This window comes from Triturus cristatus, chromosome 6, assembly GCF_964204655.1.
Source record: "Triturus cristatus chromosome 6, aTriCri1.1, whole genome shotgun sequence".
Classification (NCBI taxonomy): Eukaryota; Metazoa; Chordata; class Amphibia; order Caudata; family Salamandridae; genus Triturus; species Triturus cristatus.
The window spans coordinates 723,123,580-723,140,560 of record NC_140589.1 but is presented as its reverse complement, the minus strand read 5'-3'; the positions used below and the strand labels follow the sequence as shown (position 1 = coordinate 723,140,560).

Sequence of the window (16,981 nt, the reverse complement as noted above, 5' to 3'; positions counted from 1 at the left end):
CACCTTCAAAGTGATCAAAAGTGAAATGCGGCTTACAAGCATTCTCCCACAGGACTCCAAGGCAGGCTGCACATGGAAGATTGCTCACTGAAAGCAACGCTTTTCCCCACAGAAACCTTGCAGATTGGACTGGAGACCTCAATTAATTGCCCATTCCATCAACGTCTCTAAATACTCCTGTTTCTTTCCGATTTTAGGCCCAAACATTAAGGACAAACCACTAAACACAGCAAAAAGTGACCAGTTTTTCCCTATTTTGCCCAATTAGGTGCCTGTTACAGTTGTGTACAATTTTCTCATGAACGTTCCTGGCTGAAAATGTATACCGCCCACTTACTAACCCTGTGTGCTGCCCGTTGCTTTCCGAGGCTCCATATCAATAGTAACCTCATTACTCTGCCAAAATCGGGAGCCAATAATGCATTTAAACCCATAACAAACAGGAATATAGATACTGCTCGATTTGAATCCTTTGGTAACAAAAGTTGAAAACTAAGCCTCAAGTCCTTGGGATCTGCCTTTCCCATGGCACAGTGACCTTCTTTTATGCAGATTCTGCAGTTCAGAGAGCTGAAACACCATGATCGCAAGCCTTTTGTGATCAAATACCCATGGAATAGATACCCAAAATTAAAAAGATTGAAATGTATCTTACACGCACATACACAGAACACAGCTAACACCCCCAACAAATGCCTCAACCATCACAATGATGGACAAAATCAATTCTGCCTGACTGCAAAGACCTGTGGATCCTGTGAGGAGGAGGAGAGTTTCTGGAGAGAGCAAGACACAGTAGGTATCCTCCTGAGTGGACCCTAGTGAGCGCAGTGTGGGACACCCAGTCCATTCTGAACCATTGCTGTTTACCCGCTCTTCAAGAGGTTAGGGCCATCACCCTTCTGAGAAATGAAATTGATGACCCAGTGTGTCAGAAATGGGATTCAGGGCAAGAGATCTTGACTCCAGAGTGATGGCCCCTCACCCAGCAGGAAGACTAGCAGACCTTGGCCCCTTGTTCTGGTTCCAGTAGATCCAGCGGATAGCCTGCTGAGTGGACCCCATTGAGCAAAGTGTGAGACAGTGATTTGTGCGTAAAAATCAAAAACACTTTTGCAAACATTTACCAAAATATACCAATTTGAGTCTGCTTATGATGCTGCAAGAATGATCCCATATTATGTGCAAATATTTGAATAAGTGAGATTGTAAAATTTCAAAGATTGGAACGTTTGAGAAAACAGAAACCTGAGATTTTAAGGGATGAGATAACATTACAGAAATATCAAGGTTGGGGATTGCTTGCTTTCAAAATAAAATGCAAAAGACACACAATTGATGGACGGAATGCAGAACAAATCAAAACATTCACCCCATGTCAAGAGATCTGGTTTAAATCCATCATTCTTTTGCTCACCATGCCACCCCGGTTTAGACCTGGCCATATGCAAATCAGTCTTGACCCTGTGCCTCATGGGAACAGTCAAGCCGGAACTGCCAAGCCAGGTCCTCCCTGGACCGGAAACAAGTATCCTTGGACCCTGTTTCGGGGTTTCACCCCTCTTCAGCCAGGATAGATTGATTCCAGTGGCACAATGAGCCCAGGACCCACGTCTGGGCATACCTGGCGCACTTAGGGCGAGAAAGCAAAAGCCATCATTCTTCTGCTCACCATGCCACCCCAGTTTAGACCTGGCCATATGCAAATCAGTCTCGACCCTGTTTCACCCCTCTTCAGCCAGGATGCTTGTTTCCGGTCCAGGGAGGACCTGGCTTGGCAGTTCGGGCTGGAATGTTCCCATGAGGCCCAGGGTCAAGACTGATTTGCATATGGCCAGGTCTAAACTGGGGTGGCATGGTGAGCAAAAGAATGATGGATTTAACCCAGATCTCTTGACTGGGGGTAAATGTTTTGATTTGTTCTGCATTCTGTCCATCAATTGTGTGTCTTTTGCTTTCAAAATAAAATGTGCACAAAAAATGCAAAATATGTTTTGCTAAACTATTATGCAACTTTAAAATGCAATTTTTCAAAGATATTGTTTAATAAAGCATGCTTGATACATGTTAGTATTTTAAAATTATATATGTTTAGAATGGAGAATCAGTGGAAATCAATTATGGGCAACACTGTGGGCATATGAACATTAGTTGGGGCTTGTAAAGTGCTCCTGAAGGTATGTGTCCTTGTACTGGTGCAGATTTATGACTTTCAGGAACTCACAAGAGTTTATAGAAGTAGGCTGGAAACCGTACTCCTAACAAACCTTTGTGCATTCGATTTTTGCACAAAGATACACATGTATACATGTTCATGCAAAAATATGCTGATTGACGGCAAATTTACTTCCACCCCTTTTTTCTCCACCTTGGAAAGGGTTTTACTCCAGCTTTCCTAAGTGCAAAGAGATTGGATAGGGTGAGTAGCTTTAAAAAAAAAAAGGGAGAGTTTAATACTACTTTTATGTCTTGTTCTTTGCAAATGCTGATAGTGACCATGACCAATGATGATTGGCATCAGCAACTCAGGGCTGGTATTGTGACATTTGCTCGTTCCGTGATTCACTGTGCAATGGCTCAGTTATACTGCATTGATATAAAAACCTAATAAAAAGATTTGCAATAAAAAATTGTATTTTGTGTGTGAGTGCATAAAATCACAGGGCATTCCAACCGTGGAACCACCATTTCCTGTCTTTTACCACCACCATGTAGATTCACAGAAAGCTGACAAAATCAGAGCATTGCTAGAATACAAAAGTTAAAGTAATATAAGCCACAACATAATCAGCGCTAATATCAGAACTCTGATATAAAGAAAACTCTGTCATAATGTGTCCCCTCACTACATGGCACCAAAAGGGACAGCAGGTTTATTTTTAGGACAAACAGAATTCGGAAAAATCCAGTCCCTTCGACACATTGGTATTATTCAAAATTCCACAACCCTGACAATTCTTTGCAGTAACCAACTCTGTGTACTTAGAACTGATTAAAGTTGCCAGATTAACAAAAACAATAAACAGCACACCCATTTCTCACATTTCTTCACCCATCACACTGCTAAGTGCTGCGTCCCAAAACACAGTAAAGTCACCTTGTTCGTCATCACAAACGACAGGGAAACCCATCAACGACTTGATTAAAACAAAGATTACAACACCCTTCCAACCACACACCCTACTCTGTGAAGCATGCTACCTATGTAGAAAAGCTCTTCATGCTGCGGAACTAACTTCTCCTGAACTGTCCCAAGTTGCCTAGCTCTCTTGCACGAGGCTATTGTATGTAACGTTGATCTAATGCTGCGATGGTTGGGGAACAATCAATAAAAATTCTTTAAAAAAAAAAAAAAAAAAAAAGAAAAGAAGAAGGTAGAAAAGCTCTTCAGCACCCGACATATGGGCAATAAGTGCTATGTAAATGCTCCAGTGCAATAACATTTGCCAATATGCAACATCTCAGTGGTACTTATCAACATCAGAAAGATGAGTTCTGAGTTGAAAGAAGAAGAAATCTAACTTGTCAATTCAGATTTCAGCTGCACATACGTTAAATGTTAAACCGTGTCAGTTGATTTCCCACTACAACAATTTTTTCTAAACAAAGTAGGGTCCTAGCAGTCCAGTAGCCAGTAGTGTAATTATGTAAGTTTATTCAGTTTCTGGTAAGATGGTACAGCCCCACCAAGAACGGCATCCTGCTGCTTAGCCTCACTCATTCCAACTGACCATTCATCCATGCACTCATGAACATTCTATTGCATCACACTCACACAGGCTGAGCAGCAAGCAACTAGGAGACACAGGATATAACACAAATCACCAATGCTAAATGAAACGGATAACAAAGCAGCTTGAGCGTTTTTTTTTTTAAATCAGACACTCTTCAAGTGTTAGGCTAAGAAGTATATGATATGGTGGAAAATGAAGTTGAAATATCCATAATCATTCAGAGCAGGAAACTCGTATCCTAGTCATTAACTGACAGTCACAGCCAACAAGAATGATTTCGGCCACCCCAATGCACACCTTTATCGGCTTGTAAATAATTAGTACACGTTAACAGTCAACGCCCGAAAACGTCAGGTGTAATAAAAGCAATTCCGGCAGGACCAAATCACATTGGCTTGTAAATGATTAGTAAACGTTAGCTACCTGATATCATGTTTTTTCAGGCGTTCTTCTTCGTACAGTGTTTTATATTTACCAGACCACGCTTTTCCCTGGCAGTGTCAGGATGAATTACAGTAGGCACAGACTAGACGCATGGTACAGCCCACGCCTCTTTTCTCCAGACCGTTTGTCTAGTCCTTGCAGTTTAGGACAGTTCTACCTCTGCCCAGCACTAATTGTCCTAGAACAGCAACACACTTCCGAACCTTCACCTCGAAACGTCAGTCGGCCAACCAATAGGGAAGCGCAATCCTTCTAGCGAGGCTTAACTTTACCAATAGTCGCCGCCGTCTCTGCAGCCCAAACTTTGGCTGTCAAGATGGCGGCGCCCGTGTAAGGTGCCCGTGCCCGGTTTTTTGCTAATTGCTTGTTGCACAGTGCCTGTTACCGCTCACCCCGAGTTTAATGTTGTCTGCAGAAATCGGCGAGAGAAGAGCTGAGAGACAGACATGTTGGGCTTGTCGTTGAAGGAGGTGAGATAAAAAGAATGCAAGGTGCACCAATTCTTGCGGTGTCTTCGAGGGGTTTCTACGTTTGTGGTGGGTTTAAGAGTACTGCTGGTAGTTTAACGTCCCAGTTACACAGAGCGTATGTCCCGATTCTTGTTTTTTTTCAAATACACCTTTACCAAATTGATAATTGAAAACCTTCGCGTGATCAGTGGATTTCTGGACCCCAAACCGACATGGTATTTTGAGGTAGCGATTACTTGTAGAGCTGCACTTGAACGTGAGTGGCAGTTTGGCAAGTAATTCATCAATTCGAAGCATTTTTTTCGTGACTGCAAGCGAAAGGCTCCACCTTCAATTAGTTTCGCTTTTTTTAGCCGCAGTGAGTTGCACGTTTGTGACAGCTCGGAGATGGTGCAAAATGTAAATAATATGTTTCAACCTCTTGCTTGCTATTACTTACAGAGTTCCGCGCTGGGATTGGACTATACTCTCTCTAGGCCACTGACCTTTGCCTCTGTGTTTTGAGGTAGGAGATGTGTATCATAATAAGTTAACTCATAAATTAATTTTCTAAAGTCAGTCTATATTGAGAGTTTGAATTAGTTTTCAAAAGTATTAGTTCTCTAAAGAGATTAGTAAAATTAGTTTTATTCAAATTAGTTGTTCAGGTAAAGTAAGTTTAGAGAAATATCATAAACAAATATGGTTAGAACAAGTTATCAAATAATGCATCAATTGCGTTCCATAAAGGAAACATACCCTATTTTAAAGAAAGTGACCAGAATTGAAGTTAGCAAAACTCATGAAGAGTTTAAAGAAAAAGAGTGAGATAAACAGAGCATGACGCTTTACAATGAATTAATGCAGAAAAACTTCCCATAAAGAGTGGTTCATGAAACTCAATAGTCTCAAGAATTAGGCAAATAACCATAGAGTTGCATTAGCAAGCTGTAATTTAAAATCAAGTATCAATAGTAATATATTGGGACGAGCAGCAGTAGCCACACCCAGGTTTGGATTGGGATAAAAAAATGGCCCACATTTGCATATTGCCTTTCCTCAAAACACTGCTTCGGCTAAATTTTATAAAAAAGGAAGGGTGGGGGGGGTTTAAAAAAATGCACGGATTAGTTTACACTGGTGAAACACACCTGAAAACAAGTAAGCCAATTCTGCTCAGGCCCCCTCCCCCGCTCAATATGCATACGTTAATGAGCCGGCCGAGCAAGAGAAAGGGACTGACACCGCTGCCTGTTGCTTACCGGGAGGTAATGAGCGCCCATCTGCCTCCAGAAAGGCCAGTCAGACTCCCACTGGGCCGCTGGCTGTATCCGAACAACAGAGACACCGCCCAAATCGGCTCCCCAGACTGCTCAAAAGAGCTGCCCCCAGCAGGAACTCAGACACTGGCCCCTCGGGCATTGACCGAGTGCCCGCATTACCAATCCGACGCTGGCCACAGCCGTCAGTCGAGGGCAAGGGAAAATGGAATGGGGAAAAAGGCGGAAGAAATATGTGGTGGAGTGGAAAGTTTGTTCTACACTAGGAACATGCACTAATATAAAAAAGGCAAAAAGAAAGTTGCAAATGTGTTGCAGGCTTCAGATCCAATCAGTCAGAAGCATTAGTTTGGGAAGTCTGCTTCTATCTTGCACACGAAAAAACATGAAGCTTGCACAGTTTTATCATGAAGGTTGCTACAGATATTCATAATTCAGCATATGAGATCTTTTAGATTCATAAACCTCCTTTCCCACATGCAACAACCACATTCTAACCTTCTAATGTATTAGATTTAACTGCGTTAACAACAAACTATCTAAAAGCAGTAACATCAGCTGCAATATATTGTTTACCCATTCATTTAATTAATATGAAGAAGAAATAATCTTTTAAGATGAACAACCATTTAAAACATTACACATGGTGCATGAGAAATAGGAAGTCTTGTTATCACAATAAAGTGTTTCTTTGGCAAAGTGCTAAACATTTGTTTAATAAGAACATTATACAGATTTGGCAATTTCTAAAGATGCCAGACTAAGGTCAAGCTTTTAAATTGTGCACATTTCAGCATGTCAAGTTTGTTTCTAATTGTAAAGAAACCTTGCTTTAACATTACTAAACTTAGTTCTAATGAGTTTGTCTGCTTAGTGCATTTTGTACTTTTGAACAGCATGTCATTTCATTTTAAATTACTCTTCAATCATTACACATATAGCTGTTTTTCATTAAATCCGAGTTTTAATAAATTATCTCCCTCACATGCATCCTGTGGCTTGCATATTCGCTTTTAACTTAGCAAATACTGGCTACAAAGCATCCTCATGCAAAGTAATAAAAATACCCTCTAGTATGTGACCACCAATATGGTGGAATCCCATGATTCACAGAGACCGCGTTGCAGTGGGGGTCAGATTAGATATACCCCTGAAAAGGCTGTGAAAGTGGTGTATGCAACTTCAAACTTGAATACCTGTTACGAAAACACAGAATACACACAACATACATTTTGTAGGCATCCCACTCGAGCATATTTTAATCCTGGTATACCCGTCGTCAATTTATGAACATTAATTCTATTAATTCCATGATGCCCTAAGCATGGAATAACTGCTTCGATAATCATGCTAATGGGCTGCAGTAATGAATTTTAAGTTTCCCCTTATATGTTTTTGATCCCCTAAATTTCAGGTTTATCTCGTACCACAGAGTGATATATTCAATATCACTACAGCTCCCCGTCCAATTATTCAGTTTTCAGTTTTATTTTACTTTGCTAGTCTGTCATGACAAAGTCACTAGACATGCAGTCTTAAACCACTCTCCACTCCTTCCTCACTAGACCCATCTAAGGTCCTCAGCGTTAGCATTCAGTGCCTCCCCCTCAACCATGCCTAGACTCTACCTCAGTGTTTCTTAGAGCTCTAGCTCCTAGTTTCAGTTTTACTCTCTCCTGTCCTCCTCTCAATCCTGTCTTCCCCAATCTGCATCTGAGAATCATATGTCCCTATGTGTCTGTGGCGTATGCTCATCTGAAACTCTTCCAGTTTTTCACCACAATGCCTTCCTACCTCATTCTTTGAGCTACGTTCCCTTGGTTTCTCTTTTACCTCCTGTTGTGACCTCCATAACTAAACAAAAAATGTTAGAAGTTGTCTTTAGAATAAGACATATTAATCCACACGAGGCCCCCAGAACTGGATGCACAGCTCCAGAAGTTGACACAATAATCCAGATTTAACATCCAGAAAGGGACACAAAATTCCATGTCACCTCCTGAAATGAACACAATATGAATTCCTGAAATCAACTCAGCACCCCAAGTGTGCTCTACAGAACTAGCTACTATACTCAAAATGAAACCACTCGAACAAAACAGAACACAAGTCTTCCACGTCCGAACAAATACTCCCTATGAGGCCTCCAGAAGAAAGGCAATAGATCCGTAAAGTCAAAAATGGCTTTATTTGAGCTGTCCCCGTCTGAAATTGACTCTACTTCATTGTAGGTCAATGGGGAAAATACATTCCCCACTATTATTTATTTTGTTTTTTCCAAAATGTCCCACTTTCCAGTTGTAAAATGTTGGCATGTGTAGTAGCATTTTCCTGGGTTTGTATTTTCTTTGAAAAATGATAATAATGAATAATGATTTTTGTGATGAATCTAATACGCAGATAATTAATTAACATGATTGCAGTTGAAGCATGTTTAATATGATGAATAGAAGTGTGCTTAATAACACAATCTAGTTGTGTCACATTATACATGAAAACACCATATTGGATAAAATAGATGTTGTTCTTTCATTCGTTACTGTAATAGCCCCTCCCATCTCGGCCCTCTGTGCATCTTCTCTCCTCATGGTCTCTGCAAAAGTGAAGACAACCGATGTAATGTTTTTTTCCTGATGTGTTCCTAATTTGAGCAGTTTCAAAGGCCCTTCCGCTGTAGTTCTTTTGCTGAGCCTAGTGTTATTTATTTGTGTAAAGCATTATTGTTGACATGTTACATATTAGATGAACATCCCGAATGGAGGTAGCATGAAAGATGCTTACATAAAAATGGGATAGTGCTTTTGTACTTAAAGTATAACATGTTCCATTATTATTTGCCAATAGAGTTGTTACTTGTGATCATGCCAAAATGATTTAGCTGTTTCTCTCATTTGTTATGCAACAAATTGTATAAGAAACCCTTGTTTTGGGGGATGAGCCAGAGATAGATATGTAAGATTTTTCTTAGTGCTAAAGATGTTGCCTGTTTCCTTTCTGATTTTGATGCTCACTAGGGACTTAGAATTATTTCTGATTTTGACTTCTCCATAGAAATCTGCATTTAAGCCTTCATGGCATTTATTCTGTAATGTTTGATTTTTAGATTTTTGTAATAAAACCTATTACCTTTTCCTGATCTAGAACCTAGTTATTGAGTGGTCTTAATTACTTATGCTACTCTGATAATTGAATGTTGGGTAGAGTGCCTTTTCGTGCAAGATCAACACATGGCAGAACTGCCTGAGGTAAAATTTTGGGTGATTGGACATTTTGAGGTGTCCTGAATTCTGGGTACAATTCTGCTTCCACACATATGAAGTATATACATAGTATACAAGGTGGACTATTTAACAGGACACAATATTCCAGGTGACGCTTCCACCCTGGACCCATACTCCTGAAAAAGCTTCCCGAACGGAACACAGTTTGACAGAGGTGGCCTTAGGAACTGAACACTGCACAGAAGATCAGGTTTTCAGAACTGAATACAAAATTCCATATATGGGTTTAAGAGGTTTCACTCGAATATGAAAATCAGTTTTCCTTAAAATGAGCCACAGGACACTGGTCAATAGTTGGTAGGGTCAAGGTTCTTCTTGAAGAGTGGCTTGATGTCAGATGTCTTGAAGACAGAGCGGTAGGTGCTTAACGTTAGAGAGCTGTTAAAAAGGATTCTTGTTGGGGTGGTGGCAATTGTTGAGTGTACAATGCACTTGAAGGTTTGAGTAGGACAAGGGTCTGACAGCAACCATTTTGAGTCTCTTTATTTGACTAGACCAAGAGTTGATTGAAAGAGACCAGGATCCAAGTCAACTGGTGGTCTGAATGGCCTGGATGTTGGCCGTGGTGCTCTTGATGTTTCTTGGTAGTATCTCTACTTATGCTACAGCACTACAGTTTGAGAATTGGGAGAGTTTGCGGAATTCCATGAGGGTCCTCTGAAGTTAGTTGGTATGGTATTTGCTGTTGGAGAAAACCTTTGGGAGTAACAGAGTGCTTTTACCTTCTTGAAAGAAGATTTTTAGATCGTGTTGAGTTTTTGCAGGTGTGTTTTTCATATTTATTGCTTTATTTAATCCACTGGAGTTGATGTGCAGTGATTTCTGTCTTCATCTTCTTTATCTCTTTGTTGAGTCACAGGGTCTTAGGTTGATCATGAGCACGTGTAGACATCTTGAAGTGCATGATTCAGTTGAAGCCTCAAACAAGCCAGCAATAGAGCGGTTTAAATTCGATTTTGTTCAGGAGGTCAGATGGCAAAGACTTGTGTATCCAGTGCTGTGTGGTTGAGAGTCCAATTGTCTGTTGGTGGTATTGTTAGTTACTATTGAAAAGCAGTTCTTTTTATGCAGAGGTGGACTAGGAAGGAGGTGATGTGGTGTTTGCTTGGTAATCATGTTGGGAGATTTCTGGTTACTCTGTCTCGAATCAAAAAGAAGAATGAGTCCATGATGTGGCCAAAGTTTAGCCAGATGTGTGCTTAGGGTTAGCTATAATTTGAGAAAAGTTGAGGGTCTCTATTATGAGCGATCTTGACTAGCAGAGGGTTCTTTCTTTGAATTCGGAGTTCACTTAACCGAATATGAAGAGGTTGGTTGGTTTACGAATTTATAACTTTATTCGACAATAAGTCATAAAAGTGTCACAAGAATACATAAAACATTATACAAGTCATAAAAACAATTTGATAAATAATTAAAATTGATAAAGAACAATTAAACTCACATATTTAGTGTCGAATAGATTTCTTAAAAAGGGGATGTACATAAGGTGACCGTAGTTCAATAATTAGTAACTAGAGCGAACCTCCATCTTAAAATTTATTGGATTTCATATACCTAGCAATCTTCGTTGGCTCTTATTACCCATGCCCATTTCAAGAATTTTGCCATAGCCAATGCAATTGGGAGGCTGGGATCAGAACGTAATATTCGTAATGCCTCATCATGTTTCCGAACCCCAATAAGACGACATATTGGTTTGAGCCATTTATTTCTTGGGGCTGCATACAATGGACAGAAAAACAAGAAATGGCTCATCGTCTCTACCTTATCCTTACATTTACGACATTTATCACCATCTATCCCCGCCCAGCTAGACGTAAATGCCCTGATAGGGAGGGATCCAATCCTAAATTGGAAGTAAAGCTTCCGATCTAATGGTTTCTCTATTGAGTCCCAATAGGGTTCCAGTAATGGGTGGGATTTGAATTCAAAAAGCGTACTGTGAGATGGGCAGAAGCATTTACATAACACTTTTCAGTAAAAATCATTTCCCAATAGATTTTCTTCATTTCTGCCTTAGAGGGAAAAACAGTATTAGTAGGATCATCCCACAGTTCCCTCAACCCCATTCTCCCTAAAAGAGAACCAATTGATTTCAGCCACTTAATTTTATGGAAGCTATCCTTCTCAATTACATCCTTAAGACCCCTAGCATAATGATACAATTCCTCCGTGGTCCACAACCTACGCCAGTATAATACTGGTCGCAACATGGCAAGATCGGTCACAGACTTCTTGCCAAGGTCATAATACAGGGGAATTAGGGGGGTACTTTGGGGGACAGAGGTAACTTTCCTAAGGAACTCATTTTCTAGGGTGGCCAAGTGCTTCAAGTTGGAAAACCCCCACAACTCGGCGCCATAAAGAACTGAACCCAAAACTTTCATCCCATAGATCTCTAAAACAGACCTAATTGGTTTAGTGAAAGAAGTCTTAAATCTTTTGAGTAAAGCGCCTGCTTGTTGCTTAAACCTCAGTGCACTTGTGTCTAACTGCCTATTCCAGCTCATGTCGCACTGAAGGTTAACACCTAAATAGGTGAAGGCGTTGACCCGCTGTAGCCGGCAATTGCCCATATATATATGCTTCCTTTGAACCGTTTGATTTGTTTTAGACGACTCGGTTCAGTAAGTACCATACATTTTGTTTTAGCGCTATTGATTTCGAGCCCTCGCATATCGCAAAAGTCCATAAAGCGCTGGAGTGCCTTCTGAAGACCACTTGGAGTTTTGGAAAGTATTAGGGTGTCGTCCGCAAACATAAGGACCGGGACACACTCACCTGCCAACACAGGGGCATCAGTTGGAACCAGGAAGAGGTATTTAGCCACTCCATTTATAAAGAGCGAGAACAGGGTAGGCGCCATAACGCATCCCTGTCTCACTCCCCTCTCTACCGGAAAAGCATCTGTGGTCTCCCCTTGCCTACCCTATCTAACTTTTGCATAGGTATCCTCATGAAGGCGAACAATCAAAGATAACAATTCCTGTGGCATTTCCAAATCCTCCAATACCTGCCAAAGCTTCCCTCGTGGGACAAGATCGAATGCTGCCTTCAGGTCCACAAAAACAGCATATAATGTACCTTTGCCCAATACCACAACACGCCAGTACAAAAGAATAAATCTAAAGTCCTGATCAATCGTACTAGTCCTTGAGCGAAACCCGGCTTGCAACGGGCTGAGGATATTCCCCTCTTCCATCCAGTCCTGTATCTTACCCAGGACCAGACGACCCATTAGTTTTTGTAAGGAGTCAATCAAGCTAATAGGCCTATAGTTACTCGCTAAAGACTTGTCACCTTTTTTGTAGATGGGCACAATTTCTGCTCCTTTCCAGGTATGAGGAACGGCCATCCCCTGGGCAATGGCGTTAGCTAAATAACTAATATAAACTCTCCATCTCACTTTGTCACTGAGGAATAAGTCCACAGGTATGCGATCCATCCCTGGAGCTCGCCCTGCAATAACAACATTCAATGCCTTGTCAACATCCTCTAGACTAAAAACATTGCCTTCATAAAATTTAAGGGCAAGAGTCATCCCGCAACAATTGCCTTCAGCATTAGCATACTGCGGCTTAAAATATTCAACCCAGGAATTTTGGGGTACGTTGTTTTGTTGGCTGGCCACAAGTCCACCACCTTCCCATTTATAAATCCAAAAAAGTGCCTGGTTCTTTGTTAAGCATGCATCTTTAAGATTCAGCCACACTTGGTCGTCCCACTCTCTTTTTGCCCTACTGGTAATCTCACTATAATTACAACGGGCTGCTCTAATTGCCTCTAAATTCCTGGTTTTTAATGCTAGACTCAGACCAGCCCGAGCGTCCCTACAGGATTTATTGTACCACCTATCAGGCTTTTTGCTCACCATGGGCTTGGTAGCACCAATTTTAGAGAACTTAGCTTTGAGGTTAGTAAATAATTCATTATGATCATACTCAAAACGGCAGAACTTCAACCCAGAATACGCACCATCACTCATCTTATCTAATACCTTATTAAGCTGGGCGTTCATAGCAATTAGTGTATCAGCTTGTTTGCTCACTATGGACCATTTAAGGTGCCGCTCATCATTTGATAAAATAGTCTGGGGGATAGGTAAATCTTCACTAAGGGAAGCACTACCCTCCAACCCCAGCCTAAATAATGCGGCAAGAGGGTTATGGTCACTTTCATCACGAGACTTGACTTCCATGTCCACCAGAGTGTGCCACAGCTTCAGATGGACGAGTAGGTAGTCAATGTTACTAGACCTTAACCCGTTACAATAGGTTTTTGCTCGCTTCTTGTCAGACAAAGTCCGACCATTTGCGGCTCTTAGTTGGTTGCCTAAACAGAATCCATTCAAAAACAGCGCCGCCTCAGTCCATTTGACTGATGGCCCTGCCTCCAATTGGTTGGTTTACAACAATGTCTTCTATTCAAAAGTAGGCATCTGAAAAGTCTGTTGTTTGTTAAGGGTCTGAATATCAGCCCGAAAGAGCAAGACAAAGTAAGTGAGGGTGGGCAGTGAACTAGGAGTGAATTACGTGGTCATGACAGTCTTGAAAGCTTGGGGTTTGTAAGGAGTCCTTGAAAGTGACTGATCATACTCATCCAATCTTTCTGGAGTGGTTTCGATTGAAGATTTAATTCCTGTGGGGTTGCCTCATGGAAGATTAAGTGAAATGTCGTCTCCTAGCCATTGTTTGGTGATGAATAATAGGTTCCAGTAATAGATCCTACATTGAGTTGAGCATTAAATCATAGTTTGTAGACTGTTCTTTTTCATTGATTGTATATGGTTAAGGAAGCAGCTTAACTGATAAGAGGATAGGGGCACGGTTGGTCTTCTTTGTGGCATGAGGACCTTTGGAGGGAAGTGGTTGAAAGGGTAGCAACGTGAAACCAGGAAAGCTGGAAAGGAGAGGAAGTCGACCATGTAGAGAAGGTAGTAGTAATTTAGTCCTCTAAGAGGTGGATTAGGGACTTAACTGGTTTAGGTGGTGCACGAGGGACTGAGATATTGATACATGAGGGAGGAAACACAAGCAGTATTGGATGACATGGAAGGGCCAGGATCTTTAGAGTCAGAAAAGAAGTAGGGAAGAAAGGATTGCTGAGGGGAAGAAGTAGAGCGAGAGCCCACATCTTCTTTGTTTATTAGATCAGGTATAGAGTAGGATGTATTTTAGGGGACAGCAGTAGGGTGGAAGTGGACTCATGTGCTCAGAATGAGTAAATATATGTGGTCCATGGAGAGTGTGCTGGAGAGAGATTGGAGTTGGGAGAAGCGAGAGGGCAGAAAGACAATAAGTAGTATGGATGCAGAAGTTGCATGGAGAAGCGTCAGGAAGGAGATGAATAAAGAGTGTGTGAGGAACGTGCGGGGGAAGAGTTGTATACTGAAGGAAGTAGTTTAGAGTGGTGGTAAGTAAGGAGCAGGCATGGAGAGAAACGGGTTATGGTTGGGAAGAATTTTACCGGAGCATGTGTGTTGGAAATGGCCCTTTTTGCGGGGTTACCCAAAACATTTTACCTTCGTCCACCTCTGTTTTTCTCTTAGTTTTTGCTGGCTTTAGGAGTCTGTGCACTTTTTCAAGCTGACCAGTGCTAAAGTGCATGTGCTCTGTGTCTAAAATGTAATGGCATTTGGTTTCTCCATGATTGGCATATTTGATTTACTACAAGTCCCTAGTGAAGTGCACTACATTTGCCCATGGTCTGTAAATCAAATTCTACTAGTGGGCCTCCAGCACTGATTCTGCCACCCACATGAGTAGCCCTTCAAATCTGTCTCAGGCCTGCCACTGCAGAGCCTGTGTGTGCTGTTTTAAACTGCCATTTCAACATGGGAATTTCACCTACTTGCGAGGTCCAAACCTTCCCTTTTATTTTACATAAATCACCCCATCGGCAGGGTGCAGTGTATTTTAAAGGTAAGACATGTACATTTAAGTTTTTCTGTGTCCTGGTAGTAGAAAAACTGCTAAATTTGTTTTGCACTACGGCAAAGCCTTTCTCATAGGTTAGCATTGGAGCTGCATTGTAACTTCCAATTGGGAGAAGATAGGAAGAGTGAGTTTGGTGTCTCAGGACTCCCAATGTAAAAGCACATCTTTTAATGAAGTTGGTTTTTAAATTGCAGGTCTGAAAATGCAACTTTTAGAAAGTTTGCATATTCTTACTTTAAGCATTCTGTGCCTCTGCCTGTCCGTAGAATACACATTTGAGTTGAATGACCGTAGGGCTTTTGGCATTCCCTTTAGACACTCGCACACAAAGGGAGCTGAGGTGTGCCCTGCATATACTGATGATCCATCACCAGGCGGATGGGTCTTCCTGAGCTAGAGTGAACAGGAGCAGCTGACACTTGCACTGGAATAGGGGTGTGCCTGTCCCACACAAATACCTATACAGCCCCTGTAGTGTGTCTGGGCCCAACACGAGGAAAGGTAGGGCCTTGTTTACTGCAAAGACCTTTCTTTGTAGTCTCTCTACTTCAAAGGCTAAAATGGGTTTAAGTATTGGTCCTCTGCCACCACATACTCGGAACACTTCTGTACACGGACGTTTCGCCAGGAAGAAGAGAAACCGCCACTTTGCTGCTTGCTTTGCTGTTTTGGCCTGCTGATTCTTGACGTGGAGTGAGAGGACTGGATCTTACTCTCTCTACATCCTGTAACTCTAAAGGTTCTTAAACGGCTTGTTTAGGCTTGCCTCCTGTTACGGAAGTCTCGGGTATTTCAAAGACTTCACCTGCATCTTGCTACCAGCACCTGGGCTCCTCTGCTGTGATTCCTGCTCTGCCAAGTGGGGCCAAATTCAGTCCTGGGCCCTTGAAAGTGAATATTTGGTGCTGCAACCCAGAATAGAAGGCATTAGCACCGCAGCATCATTCGGAACCTGTGCATTACCTGCAAAACGGACACACTGCTGCTGCCTGCACCGAACCCGTGGACACTGCTCGTCAAGGGCGCTACACAACAACCTCAACTTAAATCACAGCCTTGACTTTGCCGACATAGCGCCTCCGAATCACCAGTGCTGCGTTAGTCTCAGACAATTCCTCCCCGACGTCTGTGATGCCCCGTCGCCAACTTCGACGCATTGTCAGCCATTCTTGGCTTCTAACAGACGCATCGCCTTCTGCCCACCAGCAAGAATCGGCGCACAGCGCTCTTGATTATCGACGCATCAATTACTTTGTCCGCCTTCAGAGCCGAAGCATCGCCTGTGACAGCGATGCATTACCTCCGGATTTCAATGCATCGATCCTGAGCATCGACGCATTCGAGGTGCGGTCAGTGACTATGCACGACTCCTGCATCCGGCTAACGCTCCATTGCGGTCGAAATTAACTTTGTATTTGTCCCGGTCAAGCGCGACAAGACAGTCCCAGTTGGAACTATTGATTTCTCAGCGCTGCATTTTGATTTAATCTTGCAGAATTCATATCTTGACTTGTGTATGTTGGACTTTTGATGTTTTGGTCCTGTTTTGCTCAGACAATTATAGGTTATTTTTCTAAACTGGTGTGGAGTACTTTTGTATTGTTTTCACCGTAATACCGTGTGTATGTGTTTGTGCCCAGAAACTTTATACCTTGCCTCTTTAGTTAAGCCTGACTGTTCTGTGCCAAGCTACCAGACCGTGAGCATACGTAAATCTTTAGTGTGTACTACAGTTACCCAGGCCAGGATTGTGGTTCCTGCTTGGACAAGGTGTTTAGCTCTGCCAACCAGAAACCAACTTCTTAACAATGTGCATCTCAGAAGAGGTACAGTATAAGGTGGTGAGGAGGGCAA

At 41.9% G+C, this 16,981-nt stretch overlaps 2 protein-coding genes across 4 annotated transcripts in view; one reads left to right on the top strand and one right to left on the bottom strand.

Annotated features, from left to right (window-relative positions):
- The window catches only part of RTN4IP1 (reticulon 4 interacting protein 1), a 270,285-nt gene extending 265,875 nt beyond the window's left edge, over window positions 1-4,410 (bottom strand). Inside the window, exon 1 of the mRNA XM_085611230.1 lies at window positions 4,158-4,410. Within this exon, the coding sequence (XP_085467356.1) occupies window positions 4,158-4,167 (10 nt within the window). The 5' untranslated portion in view covers window positions 4,168-4,410. The remainder of the gene's footprint in view (window positions 1-4,157) is intronic.
- Window positions 4,411-4,470: 60 nt separating this feature from the next.
- Window positions 4,471-16,981, top strand: part of QRSL1 (glutaminyl-tRNA amidotransferase subunit QRSL1) — a 108,461-nt gene continuing 95,950 nt past the window's right edge. For 2 of the 3 annotated variants that reach the window (XM_085611229.1, XM_085611228.1), the window contains exon 1: window positions 4,473-4,648. Coding sequence is in view for 1 of the 3 variants with exons in the window: in XM_085611227.1 (XP_085467353.1) it covers window positions 4,625-4,648 (24 nt within the window). In the remaining 2 variants the exon portion in view is untranslated. Of the gene's footprint in view, window positions 4,649-16,981 lie in introns of all 3 variants that reach the window. The other variant, XM_085611227.1, reaches the window with a different exon arrangement.